Genomic DNA, 16,956 nt, shown 5'->3' with positions numbered 1-16,956 from the left:
GAGGACACTATTGACCACTTGTCATTCGTTAGAGCATCCACGTCATCGAATGCCACTGCTTTAAAGGTTGACCAGAAAACTTTTCCCTCCACCACGCAAGCATAAACCAGTAAACCACTAACCAGCCCCCTGTTCACATTATTTTATTGCTCGTAAATGCCTCTATTTAAACAAACCCCTCCCTCCTAATTATGGCCTTAACCAACAGAAAAACCCGCTCGTACTCGACCTCTCTCATACAAATTACAAATACAATAAGCAAAAGCTTGGCCACCGAAACGTTACGACATTATTCCGATTCAATTGCTTCTCTTCATTCCTTTCTCATTCTTCCGTCCTCAATTTTGAGAAACTCAAAAATGGCCATCAGATCCCTACTGCAGCTGAAGCATCTGGGCGCCCGCGTTTTCTCGACCGCAGCCAAAGAACCGGCTAAAGGACTTTTGATGGGGACTGGCCGTGGCCGGGCTACGAGTTTCCTGCGTGCCGGCGATTTAGGTGTGCCAGCAGCATGGACAAATATGGTCTGTCTCAGGTTCCCCGCGTTGGGAATACGGAATGGGAGCACCTTGGCATTGGGTGAAGAAGAACAAAAGACCGGGGTGCAAACCGGTTCGACCGGCTTCCCAGCTGATGGTTCGGGAAACAAAGCCATTTTTAGCTACTGGAACATTACTCCAGCCAGGGTGACCAAGGACGACGGTACCAGTTGGAAGTGGAGCTGTTTTAGGGTACGTATATCCCTTGGTACTTGTGGATGAAATGGCATGCATTATGCATCAGTGACCGGGTGAGTCACGTGGCAGCTAAGAGACCCAAAACAACACTTGCCACGTGTCTATATTATTTCTTTAGCACTCGCGGTCTACTACTATTATGTTGCAATGTAGAGCTATTCTTTACTTGCCAACTGGCTAGTTTGCATCTTGGCTTATTCAACACTGACGATATCGTTTTATTTTGTATTTTTTACTCTCTTGAAATGAAATGAATAGCCAATTGACTCGTATAATGCGAACCTGTCGATCGATCTAAAGAAGCACCACCAACCAAGATCGTTCGTGGACAAACTTGCTTACCGGACTATCAAAGCTCTCAGATACCCAACCGACCTCTTCTTTCAGGTAGCAGATGCGGACGGAGAAACGTCCAAGTCAACTCGGCCATATATTGAATGTACAGTACAGTAATACATTAATTTTCGATTTTGTTCGTGTTACAGAAGCGATATGGATGCCGTGCGATGATGCTGGAGACGGTGGCTGCAATCCCCGGCGTGGCCGCAGGGATTCTCTTGCACTTGAGATCCCTGAGGCGATTTGAGCATAGTGGGGGCTGGATCAAGGCTCTTCTAGAAGAAGCTGAGAACGAGAGAATGCATCTCATGACGTTCATGGAGGTGTCGCAGCCCAAATGGTATGAGCGAGCTCTGGTTTTTTCGGTCCAGGGCATTTTCTTCAATGCCTACTTGTTGACTTACTTGATATCGCCCAAGTTGGCACACCGAGCAGTCGGATACCTAGAAGAGGAGGCAATACACTCGTATACTGAGTTCTTGAACGAGTTGGATAAGGGTACTATCGAGAACGTCCCGGCCCCGGCCATCGCTATTGATTACTGGCGTTTACCGCCGAATTCGACTCTCCGTGATGTGGTTGTGGCCGTGAGAGCCGACGAGGCGCATCACCGCGACGTTAACCACTTTGCATCGGTAAGCCTCGCTCCATTCCCCATATTTATCTTGATTCCTTCCATCAATCTATTCAATGTTATTCAAGCGGACCACCCGGCACTAGGGAATAGGGAGAGGACGATCGCGGTTCAAACCGGTTTCTGGCAAAAAATCCACCCGAGTCACATTAAATGGGCTTTGATCTCTGTCCATGGCCAAGCCTAAGGTCCAGATCTAGTGATGAGCTTGGGTTGGTCCTTTAACTCTACAAGCCCATCCCATTTATACTCCAACTTTTTTAGTGGAAGGAATTTGGGAGATTTAAGATGAGAGAAAGAGTTACAAACACCGACCATGTCCACGAGAGAGAGGGGGGAGTTAAACAAGGATTTTATTAGAAATTAAAAGGGCTTGAGATGGTTAGTGATTTTTATGTTTTTAATTTAATTTAAAAATAAATAAAATACATGTGTGAGAAAGGAAGGGAAAAGTAAGTGCGTGTAAGCATGGAGGACTCATAGCCTTATCTTTCCACTATATAACATAGATATTTCTAAATTTAGCACAACTTCATGAATCCATTTATTTCACTTTATTATTCTACCAGTTAAGAATTAAAATAGAAAAAAAATGCTTCTTTATAATCTCTCTCCCTGTTATTATGAATGAGAATTAGTTTTTGGGATCATGTTGTCTAAATCCAATAATAAAAACATAAAGAGCAGATAAAAATTCAGAAATTTTAGGAATTATATAAATTGTATATTCATCGTATTATAAAAATGAGTTTAGCAAATAATGAAAAAGAATTATTGCTATTAACGATGGAAGTGATTAAAAATGCCATAAAAAAAAAAGGCTAACCCGTACCCAACTGATCTGGTCGAACGGGGCCAAGGGTTGAAATGACTGAACTACCTGGTCCATTGACTCAGTCAAGACTTTTCTGAACAATAGGGCAAAAACAGACCCATAATTCTGACAGGATGATGGTTCAACCGATCATAAATGAAAATTCCCTATCAACATATATATAGTTGATGAGAATTTAATTTTAGCAAGGCTCCTCTATCTTATTCTATTCTGATTTAGTAGATTTCGCTCTGGTACTTTTTGGACAAGAACCGGACGATCAGTGATATGGGTCTAGCCTTCTAGGGACCATCACTAGCCACATCTCCCATATGGTTCAAGAATAGGCTCCAATTAAAAATATTCCCTACGCCATGAACAAGCATTTATATATTTTCTGGCAAAATTGGTTTAAAGATCTTGAAAATTGTTTTAAAACCCCCAAAAACAAAAGAAAATTGTTTTTGAACACATTTTAATTTAATGGTAGATAATGTTCAATTCATGTTTTAATTCATTTTTAGTTTGTAATTGATGATACAAAATATCCAAATTTGGTCATGATCTGGATCCTACTGGTAGGATTTTAAATGAATCTGAATATTAATTGGATAGAATTTAGAACTAGTCATATTTGATCCAAATCTGACTAGTTCACAACTCTGTGTGTTTGGTTTGTTTTGGATTGTAGGACATACACAACCAAGGTTATGAGCTGAGGGAAACTGCTGCTCCACTGGGGTATCACTGAACTTTTAGAGTGGAGGAAAAGTGATTTATGATTCAGAAAAAGCTGAATAATATAGTGTTCTGTTTGTCAATAAATAAAAGTGACCTTAGTCTTGTTTTTTTTTTTTTGTATGGTCTTTATTAAGTAATAAGTTAGTTGTTATGGGTGTTAAGTGGGCTGGGCTTTTGGCCTGATCCCACTATTTTGATTTGAGTACATTGCAATGAAATTCTTGATGGGACATATTAAATTCTCAACTTCATTCTCTATATATCGTATCATCGTACGAGGAAATGCATTCTTATGTTGAGAAATCTGTGTGATGCATAATCAAATTCGTATTGCCAAAAATTTGCTTCTCCTGTTTTGTATATAAACAAATGTTACAGTTATCTTATTCGTCCGTTTTGATGGCACACGGTCTGGATGCTCTTATCTGGAGGGCAGTTTGGACGTTGGTCCATTTAGTTGGTTGGTCGAATTGTAAGAGAAAAATGCTCAGAGAACCTGAGGTGGTTTATCCGTTGTGGGTGTTCCGATGCTTAAGTTAGTAGTTTGTTTGCGAGCTGAAAACTTATATGCTAAAAGGTTAGTGAGCAAATAATTCTGCGTACCTTGTAACATTGGGGTTGATGCCCTTATATAGGTTAGTTTCCATAGGTCTTACGAAACACCTCCAAGATCCCCGACCCGTGCTACTAGGAATCCATTCCACACTTGGAGGTGCACTTCGTGTGAGCTGATAAGGCTTGAGTGGGATAAGGATAAGGCTTGCAGATGTACAATGTGATCCTAGAGAGATCAGAGACAACTGGCTATCTTCTAAAAGTTGGCTATGTATCACCTCGGCAGATCGGGCCATCACAAGCTGTTCGGACCTTGGTCTTAGCCAAGGTACCCAAATTGACCTAACTTGTTGAAGTGGCAAAGAACACTGAATTGTCATCCAATCGGCAGATCACTTCCACGTGTTCGGGTGTTGATAGGTAAGGCTAAATTACCCCTCATCACCTTTCGTTCGTCTGACCAATAGAAGTGTTGAGGTTTCCTATTTTGACTTCTTGAACCAACCTACAAAGCCACAGAGTTGTTCTGGGTTTAATGTTCTAATTATCCTTGAATCGTGTTTCAAACCTGCAATGGGCTACACAACACCATCGACTTAATAAATTTGTGGAAGAGAGTGATTTTAATTTAGATTTAATGAGATCAATATCAAAACTAACTTTCTCATTTGGGCCTCTCTTTTCCTGTTTCATTGACTAATGGCTGCGGATTCCAGAAGATCTGCATAGGCCCATCTCGACCCAGCCCATATCGACTTGATCATATATATTATTTAATATTTATTCTCTTTTAGATACGCCCTGGGACCTAAGCCGACATGGAATTTTGTAATATGAGCTGCGCCTGGTAAGGGCTACAAGAGAAAAGTGAAAAAAAAGGTTTTTACTGTTCAGTCCACCATCAGAAATCCTAGCTCTTTCGTATAATTGGGAGTAGGTGTTAGCTTGGAATTGATGTCAATTTATGGGTGGGTATGGGTGTTATAGGTGGAGGTATTTATAATTTTGAATTGTTGTATGTTTGCAGTTTAATTTAGAATTCTGAGGTGGAGTGAAGTCTACATATCCAAAAAAACTATATTTTTTACTATTTCTTTTTCTTCCGGTTCAAAACTTAAGGCTGTATTTAGTGTAGTGCAATTTTATTTGCACTAGTACAAATTTATGGGAGTGCAAATGTAAAAAAATGCAAATTCTGGTTTAATTTTGTTTTGAATGTTACTTTATTCTGTTTCATGTCTTAATTTACTTCATTTATACTGCAATCAAACAAAATAAGCTAAAATTTGAAACAAAAATAGGTCAGAATTTACACTTAAATAATTTGAAATGCCATGGTTTTGCATCAGTGCAAATTTTTTTGCATTGCAACGGAACACAACCTAAGGCTCAGTTTGGAAAGAGTACAAATATAAATATGTAGAGTACAAAACCTTGTATTTTGTATTATTTTCCATCTATTTGCACTTTGCATATTTGTATTTGTACTCCTTGGAGCCAAAGTAAAAATATCAGTTAGAGTTTATTTAATTTAGAGAGACATTCACTTTGGATTAATTCGTTTTTGTTAAACATGCCACGTGGCACATGGGTGGGGGGGGGGGGGGGAGAGGCGGTTTACATGCAATCAGGTTGAAAGAGATAAGTGAAAGAAATGGGACAAATATATTAACATTATAATAGAACGATTGCCGAAATAGGATTCATGTATTTAATCTCATATACTAGGGAGAGAGAAGGAATAAAAGGAATCTGGGTTAGGTGCATTGGCTAGATATTTAGGGATTGTTTAACCAATAATATTGCCCTATATCAGTCATCAAGTGTAAGTATTATTGGAGGGATTAGAATCCATCATATGGATGGCCGAACCATTTTAAATGGCCAGGCAAATTTCAAAAATTTTTCTAATCCATCCCGTGAACCGATTTCTAAGTGATTTTGAAATTTGAAATTTCTGAATCGATCTTTCACTAAACCAGACTAGATTTGAATCCAAAATTAAAATTAACAGTACCTGATACGAAGCCCACAAATCACATATCTCAGAGTGGTAGTTTATGCTCAAAATCATTCCCAAAAGCTGGCCTCCAACTGAAGATGGCATAGTGAATGAGAAGTCGATTCAACAACACTGTTTTCTGCAAAACTACTATCCAATTGCCTTGGATTGACTGGAATTTTCAGCTTGATTTCCCCAACTTTTTTCTTGCAAAAGCACAACAGGAAAGCTGATAAAAATCAGTTCTTTTAATGCTTAGGTCGAATTGGGGTTTCTGGGAAACAAGAGAGAATAGGAGAAAGCAAGAGAGTGAAGAGAATAAGTTCTATTCGCCCTCTCCCTCTTAATTCCATTTTATGGAGCACTCTCCTAATGTGATTAAGATATTATCTAAATCTGATTTGGATCTAAACTCTTGTAAGAGATAAGCATTATCCTCTTAAGAAGATAGGTGCTCTATACTTAGAATCATGCCCAGTTTCGACCCAAAACACATGTGATAACTTAACTAATCTCATTAATAATGGGCCCATGGCCCATTTTCTTCAAAGGCTCACCTCCCTAGGTGTTGCATGGCCGCTTTGGGCTTGAGATTGTATGGGGTGGGACCCCACAAAGGTCTCACACAAGTCCATAAAGGTTTTGCCCTACCCTTTAAAGATGTTAGGTCGAATTCACTATTCAGGGCAGTGAACCCTTGACCAAATTAGCATTGGTTCAATTTAGGCCCAACATTTACACCTAAATGATCATTGGATTCAACCACCCTATAAAGACCCAAGGATAATGGAGTTATATGAGGTGAAGCTCATCAGATAATCAGCCCTGTAATGCTCTCTTACACTTAACCTCTTGTCCCATAATGATCACAATATTGCCTGACAGGGAATGACCTCTCCCCTAACTGCAAGGTGTAGTTTCACACTCTCTACTCGAATAGATCTTATGATTACCTTTTGCAAACTTTTTTCATAAAATACTAGTATAAAATATAAATATATTTTGCAAAATCGGATTTCAAATACAATTGAAATCCATTGTAGGTAGTTTAGGTTTCCATGAGAAAGAGTGTGTAAACCCTGATATTCACTTTATCCGACAAAGGGATCGATCTTATCACTATGATCACCCACTCAGGTGATTTCCCAAACTGACCATTGATGGATCTCATTGGTTGGCACATCAAAGATAGCCCAGTCCAACACTTAGTGCAGTACCATAATCAAATGCAGGGTAAAGTGCAAAATTTCAGTTTTACCCATCTATCTCTAAGGTCTAGGGCATAATTGAAAATTGGTCTAAGTTTAGTGTTTCTTTCAAACACCCAGTACCTATGCTTTGGGTTTAACCCTAATAGCTGAGATAAGCTGCTCCAACTATTTGGTAACATACCAGTGCTAGTCTTGTTAGGATAAATTCTCCAAGTCTATCTAATAGCTAATAACATTATAAACTAGCATGAGTCTCATAAGTGTCTAATTTAAAGAGTAATACATAAAAAATATATCAATATAAATATGAAACAATAATGTATTTGATTCATTTATAGATAAATATTTATATACATTAGTCTAATTAGAGCTAAAGGCATACACTATATAACAAGTATGCCCCACAACCACTTTGAATCTCTTCCTTGGCATGCATGACAGACGTACATAGGGAGTTATTATTAGTTAAACAGCCCCAAATATAGCAACTAAAGGCAGCTTATCCGATCCAAACTTGGAGGGACACAATATAAACTAGTCAAGACTCAAGGGTAAAAGGATATAATGCTGAAAAACTTGGGAGTACTGCCTTTTATCTTTTCTAGCCTAATCATATTAGAGAGAGAAATAAATATTCTGGGTATTTCTAATATTTCTATCCTTGCCCAATTAAGGGGGTGATTGATATAATGGTGTTGTATTGTTGCATTTTGCATTGACCAATAGTTCAATACAAATTTGTGGGAAAGTGATTAATCTACTTGAAATTTTTTGAATTAATCAATACAATTTTATTTATACCTAAAATGTTAAATTTGATATTTCTTATATACATGAACTTTTTTAGTTGAAATAACACTTATGTATGATGTGGCAATACATATTCTGTCACAATTTTGTATTAATCAATCCAAAACGCAACAGCAAGGCAACACTAGTGTACCAAACGACCCCTACTTAATTACAGATAACCAGGCTTAAGTTTAGAGCTCCGTAGTTACATTGTGTTTGCTTGTTGAGAAAATAAGTGTGAAAGTGAAAGTTGTAATTAAGGCTCTGTTTGGAACGAGTATAAATACAAATATGTAGAATGCAAAACTATGTGTTTTGTGTGTATTTATACTGTACCTATTTGTATTTGTATTCCTTCCAAGAATACAAATACTGTATAGTACAAATACATAGAAAATAATACAAAATACAAGATTTTGTATTCTTCATATTTGTATTTGTACTCCTTCAAAACTGAGTATAAGTTCCATAACATGCAAATCTTAAGGACATTCTGATAAAAGAAACATAATTAATCCGATGAGTTTTGACCGATGATTTGCACACCTATCTTATACAACATTTGTAGTCATTAATATCACATCTGCACTCATTGGCAGTGCAAATTTTGCATCTCAAAAACTTGATCAAAATTTACACCACCCTCCTCGTACATAAATTCTCTCTTATTTAAAGTGATGACCACATCATCTTGCTAATTACATTATTCTCAAACAAACAAACCTCTTACCTCCATTCTCTTTTATATAAGGTGGCACATTATTTAACTTTTCACAATCAATGACAAATTGAAATGCCAAGCAAAAATAAATCCAAGTTTACACATCCTCTTTGCACTGAGTGCAAATGAGCAAACAAACTGAGCCCTTGGTATTTTGAGTGGACTGCTTTCAAGCTCTATTATCGGACAATAATACAACTAAAAGAGCGAAGATATATAGAGAGTTGAAAATTGAGAGCATCACATTTACTCTAGGTAATCTCCTACATACAGATGAGCCATATCCACTTGTTGAATCTCAATTTAAGAATGATAAATGTAGAAAGGAAAGAGTTTTGACTTTGAATGAGGGGCGGAAAAAAAAAAAAAAACTTGAAATAAAATGCAAAGGCTCCTTCAATTCCCCAAATTAAATATAATATATATTGTTATATATATTCTTTAAAAAATTTTTAATAAACCCAAACCTTCTCGGCCCATTTTTCCTAAATCCTACTCCTTTTACTCGCCATCTCATTTACTTGTTTAACTTGACTCCCAAAAAAGAAATTCCTAGCTTCACCACTGCTTCTAACTGACATTAGAATGAGGGAAAGGAATTCACCACCACGACGATAATAGATCTCTTATCTGGGTTTTCCTGCAGAATAATTTGAAATTTTAGCTTGTTTTTTTACTTTTAGTTTCTTTAACCTGATTAAACCGGTTAGACTGAAATGGTTTCTTGTTCGGTAGAAAGTTTCTCGTTCTTGTTAGAACTTATTGGATTGGATTGATTTATGATCGACAGCAACATGTTGCAAACGTACTATTCCTTCATGGTCTACGTGATCTCTTCGCAAGCAGAAAAAGGTACCCTTCTACCCCGTCACTATAAGAGAGAGAGAGAGAGTGATACTCTTAATAGTTTTAGTGAATTAAAAAAGGGGATGGACCAAAGGTATCTGTCCTTACCGGTTTAGGAAAGGTTATATATTTAATTAAGATAAGATTCCTTATCATGCTTCCCTATATAGCTCACGTTAGGAGCTTGGTATTTGGATTATTTTTAGCTTTTAAATTAGACTTCCAATAAGAAAATTCAATAAAAATCTTGGTCTAAAGAAAACACCCGCGGTTCATAAATAGCCACGTCTGCTGCTTTAGGTGATGATCAAGATATATTAAATTAGTCAATGAATCCATGCATTACAATTAGAGATTTGTTTGGAAAACTTATTTGTTTATTCATTCTATGAAACCCTTAAACAAATTTCATTTCATTCCAATTCTACGAGTTTATATTAGAAGACATCATATTACAATTAGAGGTGTCAATTGGATCGAATTTGGTTCAATCTGGCATGGTCCAATATGAGTGGTCCATTATAGATGGATCAGGTTCAATCCAATCCAAGGAATATTCTGGACCATTTTGGATTAGTGCTATTTAATGACTGGATTGTCCAACACTTTTAATTTAGAGTGGTTCCCGTTCAAACCTGGTCCATTGACACTTGCATTCTTATCTTTTGTCAATGGACCAGATATCGGTTCAATCCGACTTAATCCAATATTAATCTATTATGGATGCACTAGGTCCAATCCAATCCAATCCATAAAATATTTTGGACCTTTAATATGTAATTGGTTCATCCATTCTGCAAAATTGATTTTGATTTGGGCAAGGTCCAACACAAAATCGGTCCATTAAGACTCCTAAATGCAACTGTCTTTTAGGTCAGAATTCATAGGCCCAAAGTACAGTTGGGGTAAGTGCCGGCTCGAAATTGATGTTAATTCACTAAGGAGTATGAGTGCATAGGATTTTATGTACGCTTTGAACATTTGAATGTTTAATTCATTGTCAGGTGGGGATCCAAACTGGCTCATCATGGGACCTACACACCAAAGTCATACACGAATTAAAACAAAAAACGTACAGCAGATATTTGTCCTACAAATTAGGGTCAACCCAGCAAGAGCAAGCAAATGTCTCCACCTTCCAAATATACGACTTTATTGGGGGAAAACGTAGTGAATATTCCATGTTGAGAAGGTGAGAGCGACGGGTAGGGCCAAGATTCGAAGGTACTTTTTCTGTTTTCTACTTTCTACTTTTCTAGTGTTCGACCTCCATTTTGTATATAACTATGAACTAACCTTCGCAACTAATATAACATCCTTTCCTCTTTCCTCTTTCCTCTTTCCTCTTTTTCCTATTATATATATAGTATAGCAGAGATCAGAGAAGATGGATAACTGAAAGCCTGAAAGTGTTACAGATACACAGTTGACAGTTCTTCCCACTCATCCACCCCTCACTCATGGCTTCTTCTTCCCCGCAGTGCCCGCCGTTCTCCTTCGCCAGCAAGTACTACCATGTCTCCGATGGAGGTAGCTGCATGCGCCAGAGTAGTTTCTTTGAGGGCAAAGCCGTTCTCAATCAAGGAGTTGGCTACTCTGTTATTCTGGGCTTTGGGGCTTTCTTTGCCGTCTTCACCTCTTTCCTGGTCTCTCTCTCTCTCTCTCTCTCTCTCTCACTTGTTAAATTCATCAGGACTATTCTATTCATTTAGGCAGAATTTATACTTCTGTTCAAACCCAATATCTATTTGGTGCCATAAATATCATATGTATGTAGTCGTCACTGTTCTTGTTTGGTTGTAAGTTTTTCCTTTTTGATTTTCGTTGTGGTTGTTGGTGTTGGTGGTTGTGCCAGTACTGAATATGTCAGACATGGAAGTAGTTAGAAAGCAGTTTCTAGTCCTGCCAAACAACATGGTGTGTGTATTTTGCCTGTTCCAACTGAGGTAACAGTTATTGCTACAAATTGGGCCTACAAGCCTTATCTTGTAGTGTTGGTCTAAGGCTCTCTTAATGGACCCAAAGTCATCCTCTACATTGGGATATATAGCGGCCCAGCCTACAGGCCCAACCTGACCCTAGTTCATTAGTTTAAAGTTTAAACTCCTTTTAAGACAAGTTTAAACTCTGAAGTCTGAACGACATATAATAAGTTTTTATACATATAATAGTAACCTTTATACATGTATTAATTAGTTCGCATAATATATAAATTATCTGTCCATGAGTGATGATTTCTGCTCCAAATAATCTTTAACGTCAGAACCATTAAATGGTGGGTCTTGAATCTCCTGATCACCCTAATTCAGGACAGATGGCAAATCTTAGGGCCCCACACCAGTTACCCGTCTAGTGTCCCAGAATCTTAGTTTAATTGGTTTTCAATTGTATTGTTGTTGATACAAAATTGTATGTGTATTTTTTTTTTTTAAATTCAATATTGAATTTTGACCTGCAATTTAGCATACGGTCTCTAGTTTTCTCCAACACTGACAGCAACACAGTGACCATGTTAAGGGTGGTATAATCCATGTTTCTTGTATTTGATTTCATCTTTGTTTTGTTTAATTAGGTATGGCTTGAGAAGCGATATGTGGGTTCTCGCCACACATCTGAATGGTTCAACACTGCGGGCAGAAATGTTAAGACAGGACTGATTGCTAGTGTGATTGTGTCCCAGGTGACATTCTTTTTCTCCAGTGCCAATCTTTTGAAAACTTAGATTGAGTTTGGGAGAAATCTGTTAATATACAGCTTTTGTATTCGAATTTTGCAGTGGACTTGGGCTGCCACAATCTTACAGAGTTCAAATGTTGCCTGGGAGTATGGCATTAGCGGGCCATTTTGGTATGCAAGCGGGGCCACCATCCAGGTCTGTACTGTCAACTCAAAAATCTTTATTCTTTCTTGGGCAGGAGGAGAAAGAAAGAGAGAACATTGATAGGTGGTGTTTCAATTCGATCAAACAGGTACTCTTGTTTGGTGTCATGGCTATAGAGATCAAGAGAAAAGCTCCTCATGCTCATACTGTTTGTGAAATTGTAAGAGCTCGGTAAGTATCACCTGCCATACAGTTTCTTAAATTTTCAAATGCTTAAGGCTATAATCTTGATCACTCTGTGTGGTAGTTAGTGTCAAGAAACAGAATATTGATCATGGAGAAGATATTATATCTGGTAGGCATGCCTGTTATTTAATGGGTCTTCCTCAATCCAACCAAAAGCATCAAATGCAGTAATTAATCAGGTCTTTCTTTTTATGCATTTAGAGTCTCCATCAGAAGCCAGTATGGACCACTGAATGCACAGAATATGTATTGCTTTCTCTGTGCAGATAGAAGCTATTCCTCTATAGTTCTCATGTGATAGATACACTTTACCCGTCTGTCAGGCTGTGCCTTGTCTAATGTAATTGTAATTGTAATTGTAATTGCTCTTCATCAGATGGGGGACTGCTGCTCATGTTGTCTTCCTCTGTTTCTGCTTCTTGACAAACATTATTGTCACTGCTATGCTTCTTCTTGGTGGTTCTGCTGTGGTAAATGCACTTACTGGGGTCAACATTTATGCTGCAAGCTTTCTAATTCCTCTTGGTGTGATAGTATACACATTAGCTGGAGGACTAAAAGCTACTTTCTTGGCCAGTTACATACATTCTGTTATAGGTATACCAGGCATCTGAATAATCTTTGACAACTTCTACATTTATATTTGTTGTTGAGCTTCTCTAATATTTATTTATGCTTTCAGTGCATGTGGTTTTGGTAATCTTTGTCTACCTTGTATACACTTCTAGTAGTGATCTTGGTAGTCCACGCATTGTATATAATCGTCTCTTGGAAGTTGCTAGCAAATCAAGAATATGTCAGGAACCACTTTCTCATAATGGACAAGCTTGTGGACCTGTTAGTGGAAACCACAAGGGCTCCTACTTAACTATGTTGAGCTCTGGTGGCCTTGTTTTTGGAATTATCAATATTGTTGGAAACTTTGGCACAGTTTTTGTTGATAATGTAAGTATGAATGTCCTCTTGACAATTTCAATGTGGCAATATGTGGTGGGAGAGTATCACAGTTCTAGTTATTCTATAAGCTTTAGATCAGAAATTTGTTACCTCCACTTACAATTTTTTCTATGGAGCTTCACAGGGATATTGGGTTAGTGCCATAGCAGCACGACCTTCATCAACTCACAAAGGCTACTTGTTGGGTGGGCTGGTTTGGTTTGCCGTGCCTTTCTCGTTGGCAACATCACTGGGTATAGGAGCTCTAGCTCTTGATCTACCAATAACAGCAAGTGAGGCCAGCCATGGACTTGTTCCTCCTGCTACTGCTATAGCTTTGATGGGAAAAGCAGGATCTGTCCTGCTTCTCACAATGCTTTTTATGTGAACTTCACTACCCTTCTAAGTTTATTTATTTGCATTATCATGGAAGCAAAAAAATAAATAAATGAATAAAAGATATATAGCTCACATGCAAAGCCAAAAAATGTTTCACTCCATGTTGAGCTGGTGATGCATGCCAATACCAAATAGCATATCCAATGATAATTAGCATTAAATATTAGCTTGCTCTTGTATTGTTTAAGCAAATGTAACTATCCAAGCTGAATGCAAATAACTCTACAGATGGCCAAATTGCCTCCAAAATCATTCCAACTTTAATAGGACAAACAAATTCAAGAACACTGAAACAGAACATCTAAGGGGGTGTCCACCATTTGTTTTGGAAAACAACCCCCCCCCCCCCCCCCCCCCCCCCATCTGGGTCAAAGCATACTCATATTGGATTGAGCCTAGTCCTAAGATTTCTTGCCAGAATTTATTTCTTTCTAATGACAATCTTAACAAGGAAAAAGTGGCTAACTTGGATACACTTACATTTCAGGGCTGTGACATCTGCCGGTTCTGCTGAGCTAATAGCTGTTTCTTCCTTATGCACATATGACATATATCGTACGTACATAAACCCAAATGCAACTGGGAAACAAATCCTAAAATTTTCAAGGGGGGTCATCCTAGGATTTGGATGTTTCATGGGAGTTCTAGCAGTGGTTCTGAACAAAGCAGGAGTTTCACTGGGTTGGATGTATCTAGCCATGGGAGTATTTATTGGTTCAGCAGTTCTTCCTATTGCTTTTATGCTTCTATGGGAGAAGGCTAACTCAAAAGGTGCTATTATTGGAACCATTGTTGGCTGCATTGTCGGAGTTATAACATGGTTATCGGTCACCAGCATTCAGTATGGTCGGGTTAATCTGGACACAACAGGCCGAAATGCACCAATGCTTGCAGGAAACCTGGTGTCTATACTGACTGGTGGAGCTATTCATGCAATATTTAGTTTCTTATGGCCCCAAAACTATGATTGGGAGACCACTAAGCAGATAACCATGGTTGAAAAGGACAAGAGTGAGTTACCAGATGAAGAGTTTAAAGAGGAAAAGCTATTAAGAGATAAAGCTTGGATAGTGAGATGGGGTGTTGGTTTTACTGTCGTGATTGTGATACTATGGCCTATTCTCTCACTTCCAGCAGGTAAATTTAGTCCTTCATTGTTTTCAGTTTCTTTGTTATAACTTGAATATGACTGTACCTTCCAAATATATGTCTAAATAAAATGATATGCTACTCCCTTAGTGAACTGACTGATAATTATTAAGGCCTTTAAATCTGTACTGATTCTCTATTCTCAATTTGGTGCCTTTTTTGTTGATGCAGGAGAGTTCAATTTGAAGTACTTCACATTTTGGGCAGTTATTGCCATTGTATGGGGTACCATTGCATCTGCTGTGATTATTGCTTTACCACTTTATGAAAGCTGGGAGACAATCCAAAATGTCATTCTTGGCATGTTTACAAATGACAATCTCATTAAAAAGATTGAAGACATGAATGTCAAAATGCATGCAATCCTGTTGGCGATACCAGAGGCTGAGCAAATGTATTTGTTGGAGAAAGAGAAGAACAAGAAACATGATGCTTTAGAACAACAAATTCATTGTGTTTCAGCATAAAAATCAGCTCATAAGAACTGTTGCAATTACCCTCTTGTAATTGTTTGTGGTAATTTAGCTTTTAAAGTGGTAAATGTAAATGGTTTGATTACTTATGGTGCATACTTTTGCTGTAACACCTTGCAGGCCTTATCTTACTGAATCAAAAGGCCAATATGTTTTGTCGTTTATATGTGGTCATTGCTCTTGTCCTTGGTCTGTCCAGAGATAAAATGACACTGTTACATGCTAATTTTCTCAGGATTTTTGTACTTTTAAGCTTTGAAAATGATTTTCAGGATAGTATCTGTTTATTAGATGAAAGACTAGATGCATCCATTGGACTAATTCCCATCTCTCCATCATCATCCAATGCCATATCCCAACTATATGGGGTTGGCTACATGAATCCTTTTCGCTATTCCATTCTGTTTAATGTCATATCCAATGTTATACTATTGGCCCTTAAATTACCTATTTTACTTAAGTTCGGGTTCCTGTCTTGCTTATTCCATAGTTAGCAAGCTGTGGAACCACAGATCAGGAGTACACCACATATTCTTTATGATCTTTACTGAGATTTAATTAATTGCGTTATCATTAGTACGGAATTTATAATTGCCCTTGTATTGACTTTGTTAGTCCTTGCACAGAGGGTACACTTGGGTCTAGTTGAAACTGGAAATGAAAAATCTACATATATGTGTATGTGTGTGTAGACATCTCTAACAGAGCCGTTACTGTCCTGTCTATCTGGGTTTTGGGAGGGGTGGACTTGGTAAGGAACTAATCTTTGGCATTTCTTTTGTCACAAAGTGACTGCTCTCAGATTCAGACCTGTGTTTTCATTCTCGTCAGCATGAGATTGTATCATAGAACCAAGAAGTGACTTCTTAATGTCCAGTTGAAATCATGGATCTTCCATGAAACTTCTTAATTCCTCTACTATCCAGAAGCAACCCTTTGCTCACACCCCTTCCTCTTTGCAAAAAATTTCAAACAAATAATTTTCTTTTAATGAATAAAATCTTCTTTCTTCTCAGTTAATGGTTCCACGATACTAGTCTAAAACTATAGGCATCGCTTTTTCAATGTAAACTGGCCTGTGTAAAAGTATTCTGGGTCCAAGTACCCCAAAGTCCCCTGCACAAATATAGTTACTTTGGTTCAATATCAAGCACTAAAAGTATATTTGTTGACTTTATCTCTCTATGAATAATTGGCATAGCAGCCAATGAGTCATTAGTAAATAGGCAAGCACTCCCACAGTTCTTCTTGTTATCCGTAAAATGATTTTTTTTTACCTTGAATTTGAGGAGAAATGACCCTTATGAATATGGTTGGGTGAGAGTTCCATTTTTGATGAATTTATAAATTAAAATGAACTTCTGTCACTAGACAACAACTTAAAGAGCTTCATCACATTTCTATGGTTGATTTGAGAGAGAATAATGATCTGCTTTATGAATTGACAGTTTAGTTCCCGGCCAATATTTTCTGTCTTGTAAGATTCTTTGGTAAACCATAGAAGAGCCTCAACTATCCAACTCCCAATCCTTATCACAGT

The 16,956-nt window shown here is 37.7% G+C and overlaps 2 protein-coding genes across 2 annotated transcripts; both read left to right on the top strand.

Moving 5' to 3' along the window:
* Positions 1–74: 74 nt before the first annotated feature.
* On the top strand, positions 75–3,497 carry LOC104612873 (ubiquinol oxidase 2, mitochondrial-like). The gene is made up of 4 exons (XM_010280499.2): positions 75–731; positions 996–1,124; positions 1,223–1,711; positions 3,216–3,497. The coding sequence occupies exons 1-4, from the start codon at positions 192–194 to the stop codon at positions 3,273–3,275; spliced, it is 1,218 nt and encodes a 405-aa protein (XP_010278801.2). The 5' UTR covers positions 75–191; the 3' UTR covers positions 3,276–3,497.
* A 7,215-nt stretch (positions 3,498–10,712) lies between these two features.
* Positions 10,713–15,731, top strand: LOC104612874 (urea-proton symporter DUR3-like). The gene is made up of 9 exons (XM_010280500.3): positions 10,713–11,038; positions 11,965–12,072; positions 12,169–12,264; positions 12,362–12,444; positions 12,836–13,056; positions 13,142–13,404; positions 13,541–13,779; positions 14,282–14,931; positions 15,115–15,731. Exons 1-9 carry the CDS (start codon positions 10,853–10,855, stop codon positions 15,408–15,410), a joined length of 2,142 nt encoding a protein of 713 aa, XP_010278802.1. The 5' UTR covers positions 10,713–10,852; the 3' UTR covers positions 15,411–15,731.
* The last annotated feature ends 1,225 nt before the right edge of the window (positions 15,732–16,956 follow it).

The sequence above is a fragment of the Nelumbo nucifera genome, chromosome 3, assembly GCF_055504915.1.
Source record: "Nelumbo nucifera cultivar China Antique chromosome 3, China Antique-T2T, whole genome shotgun sequence".
NCBI lineage: Eukaryota > Viridiplantae > Streptophyta > Magnoliopsida > Proteales > Nelumbonaceae > Nelumbo > Nelumbo nucifera.
Note: the sequence above shows the minus strand (reverse complement) of the source record. Positions and strands in the feature narration are given on the sequence as shown.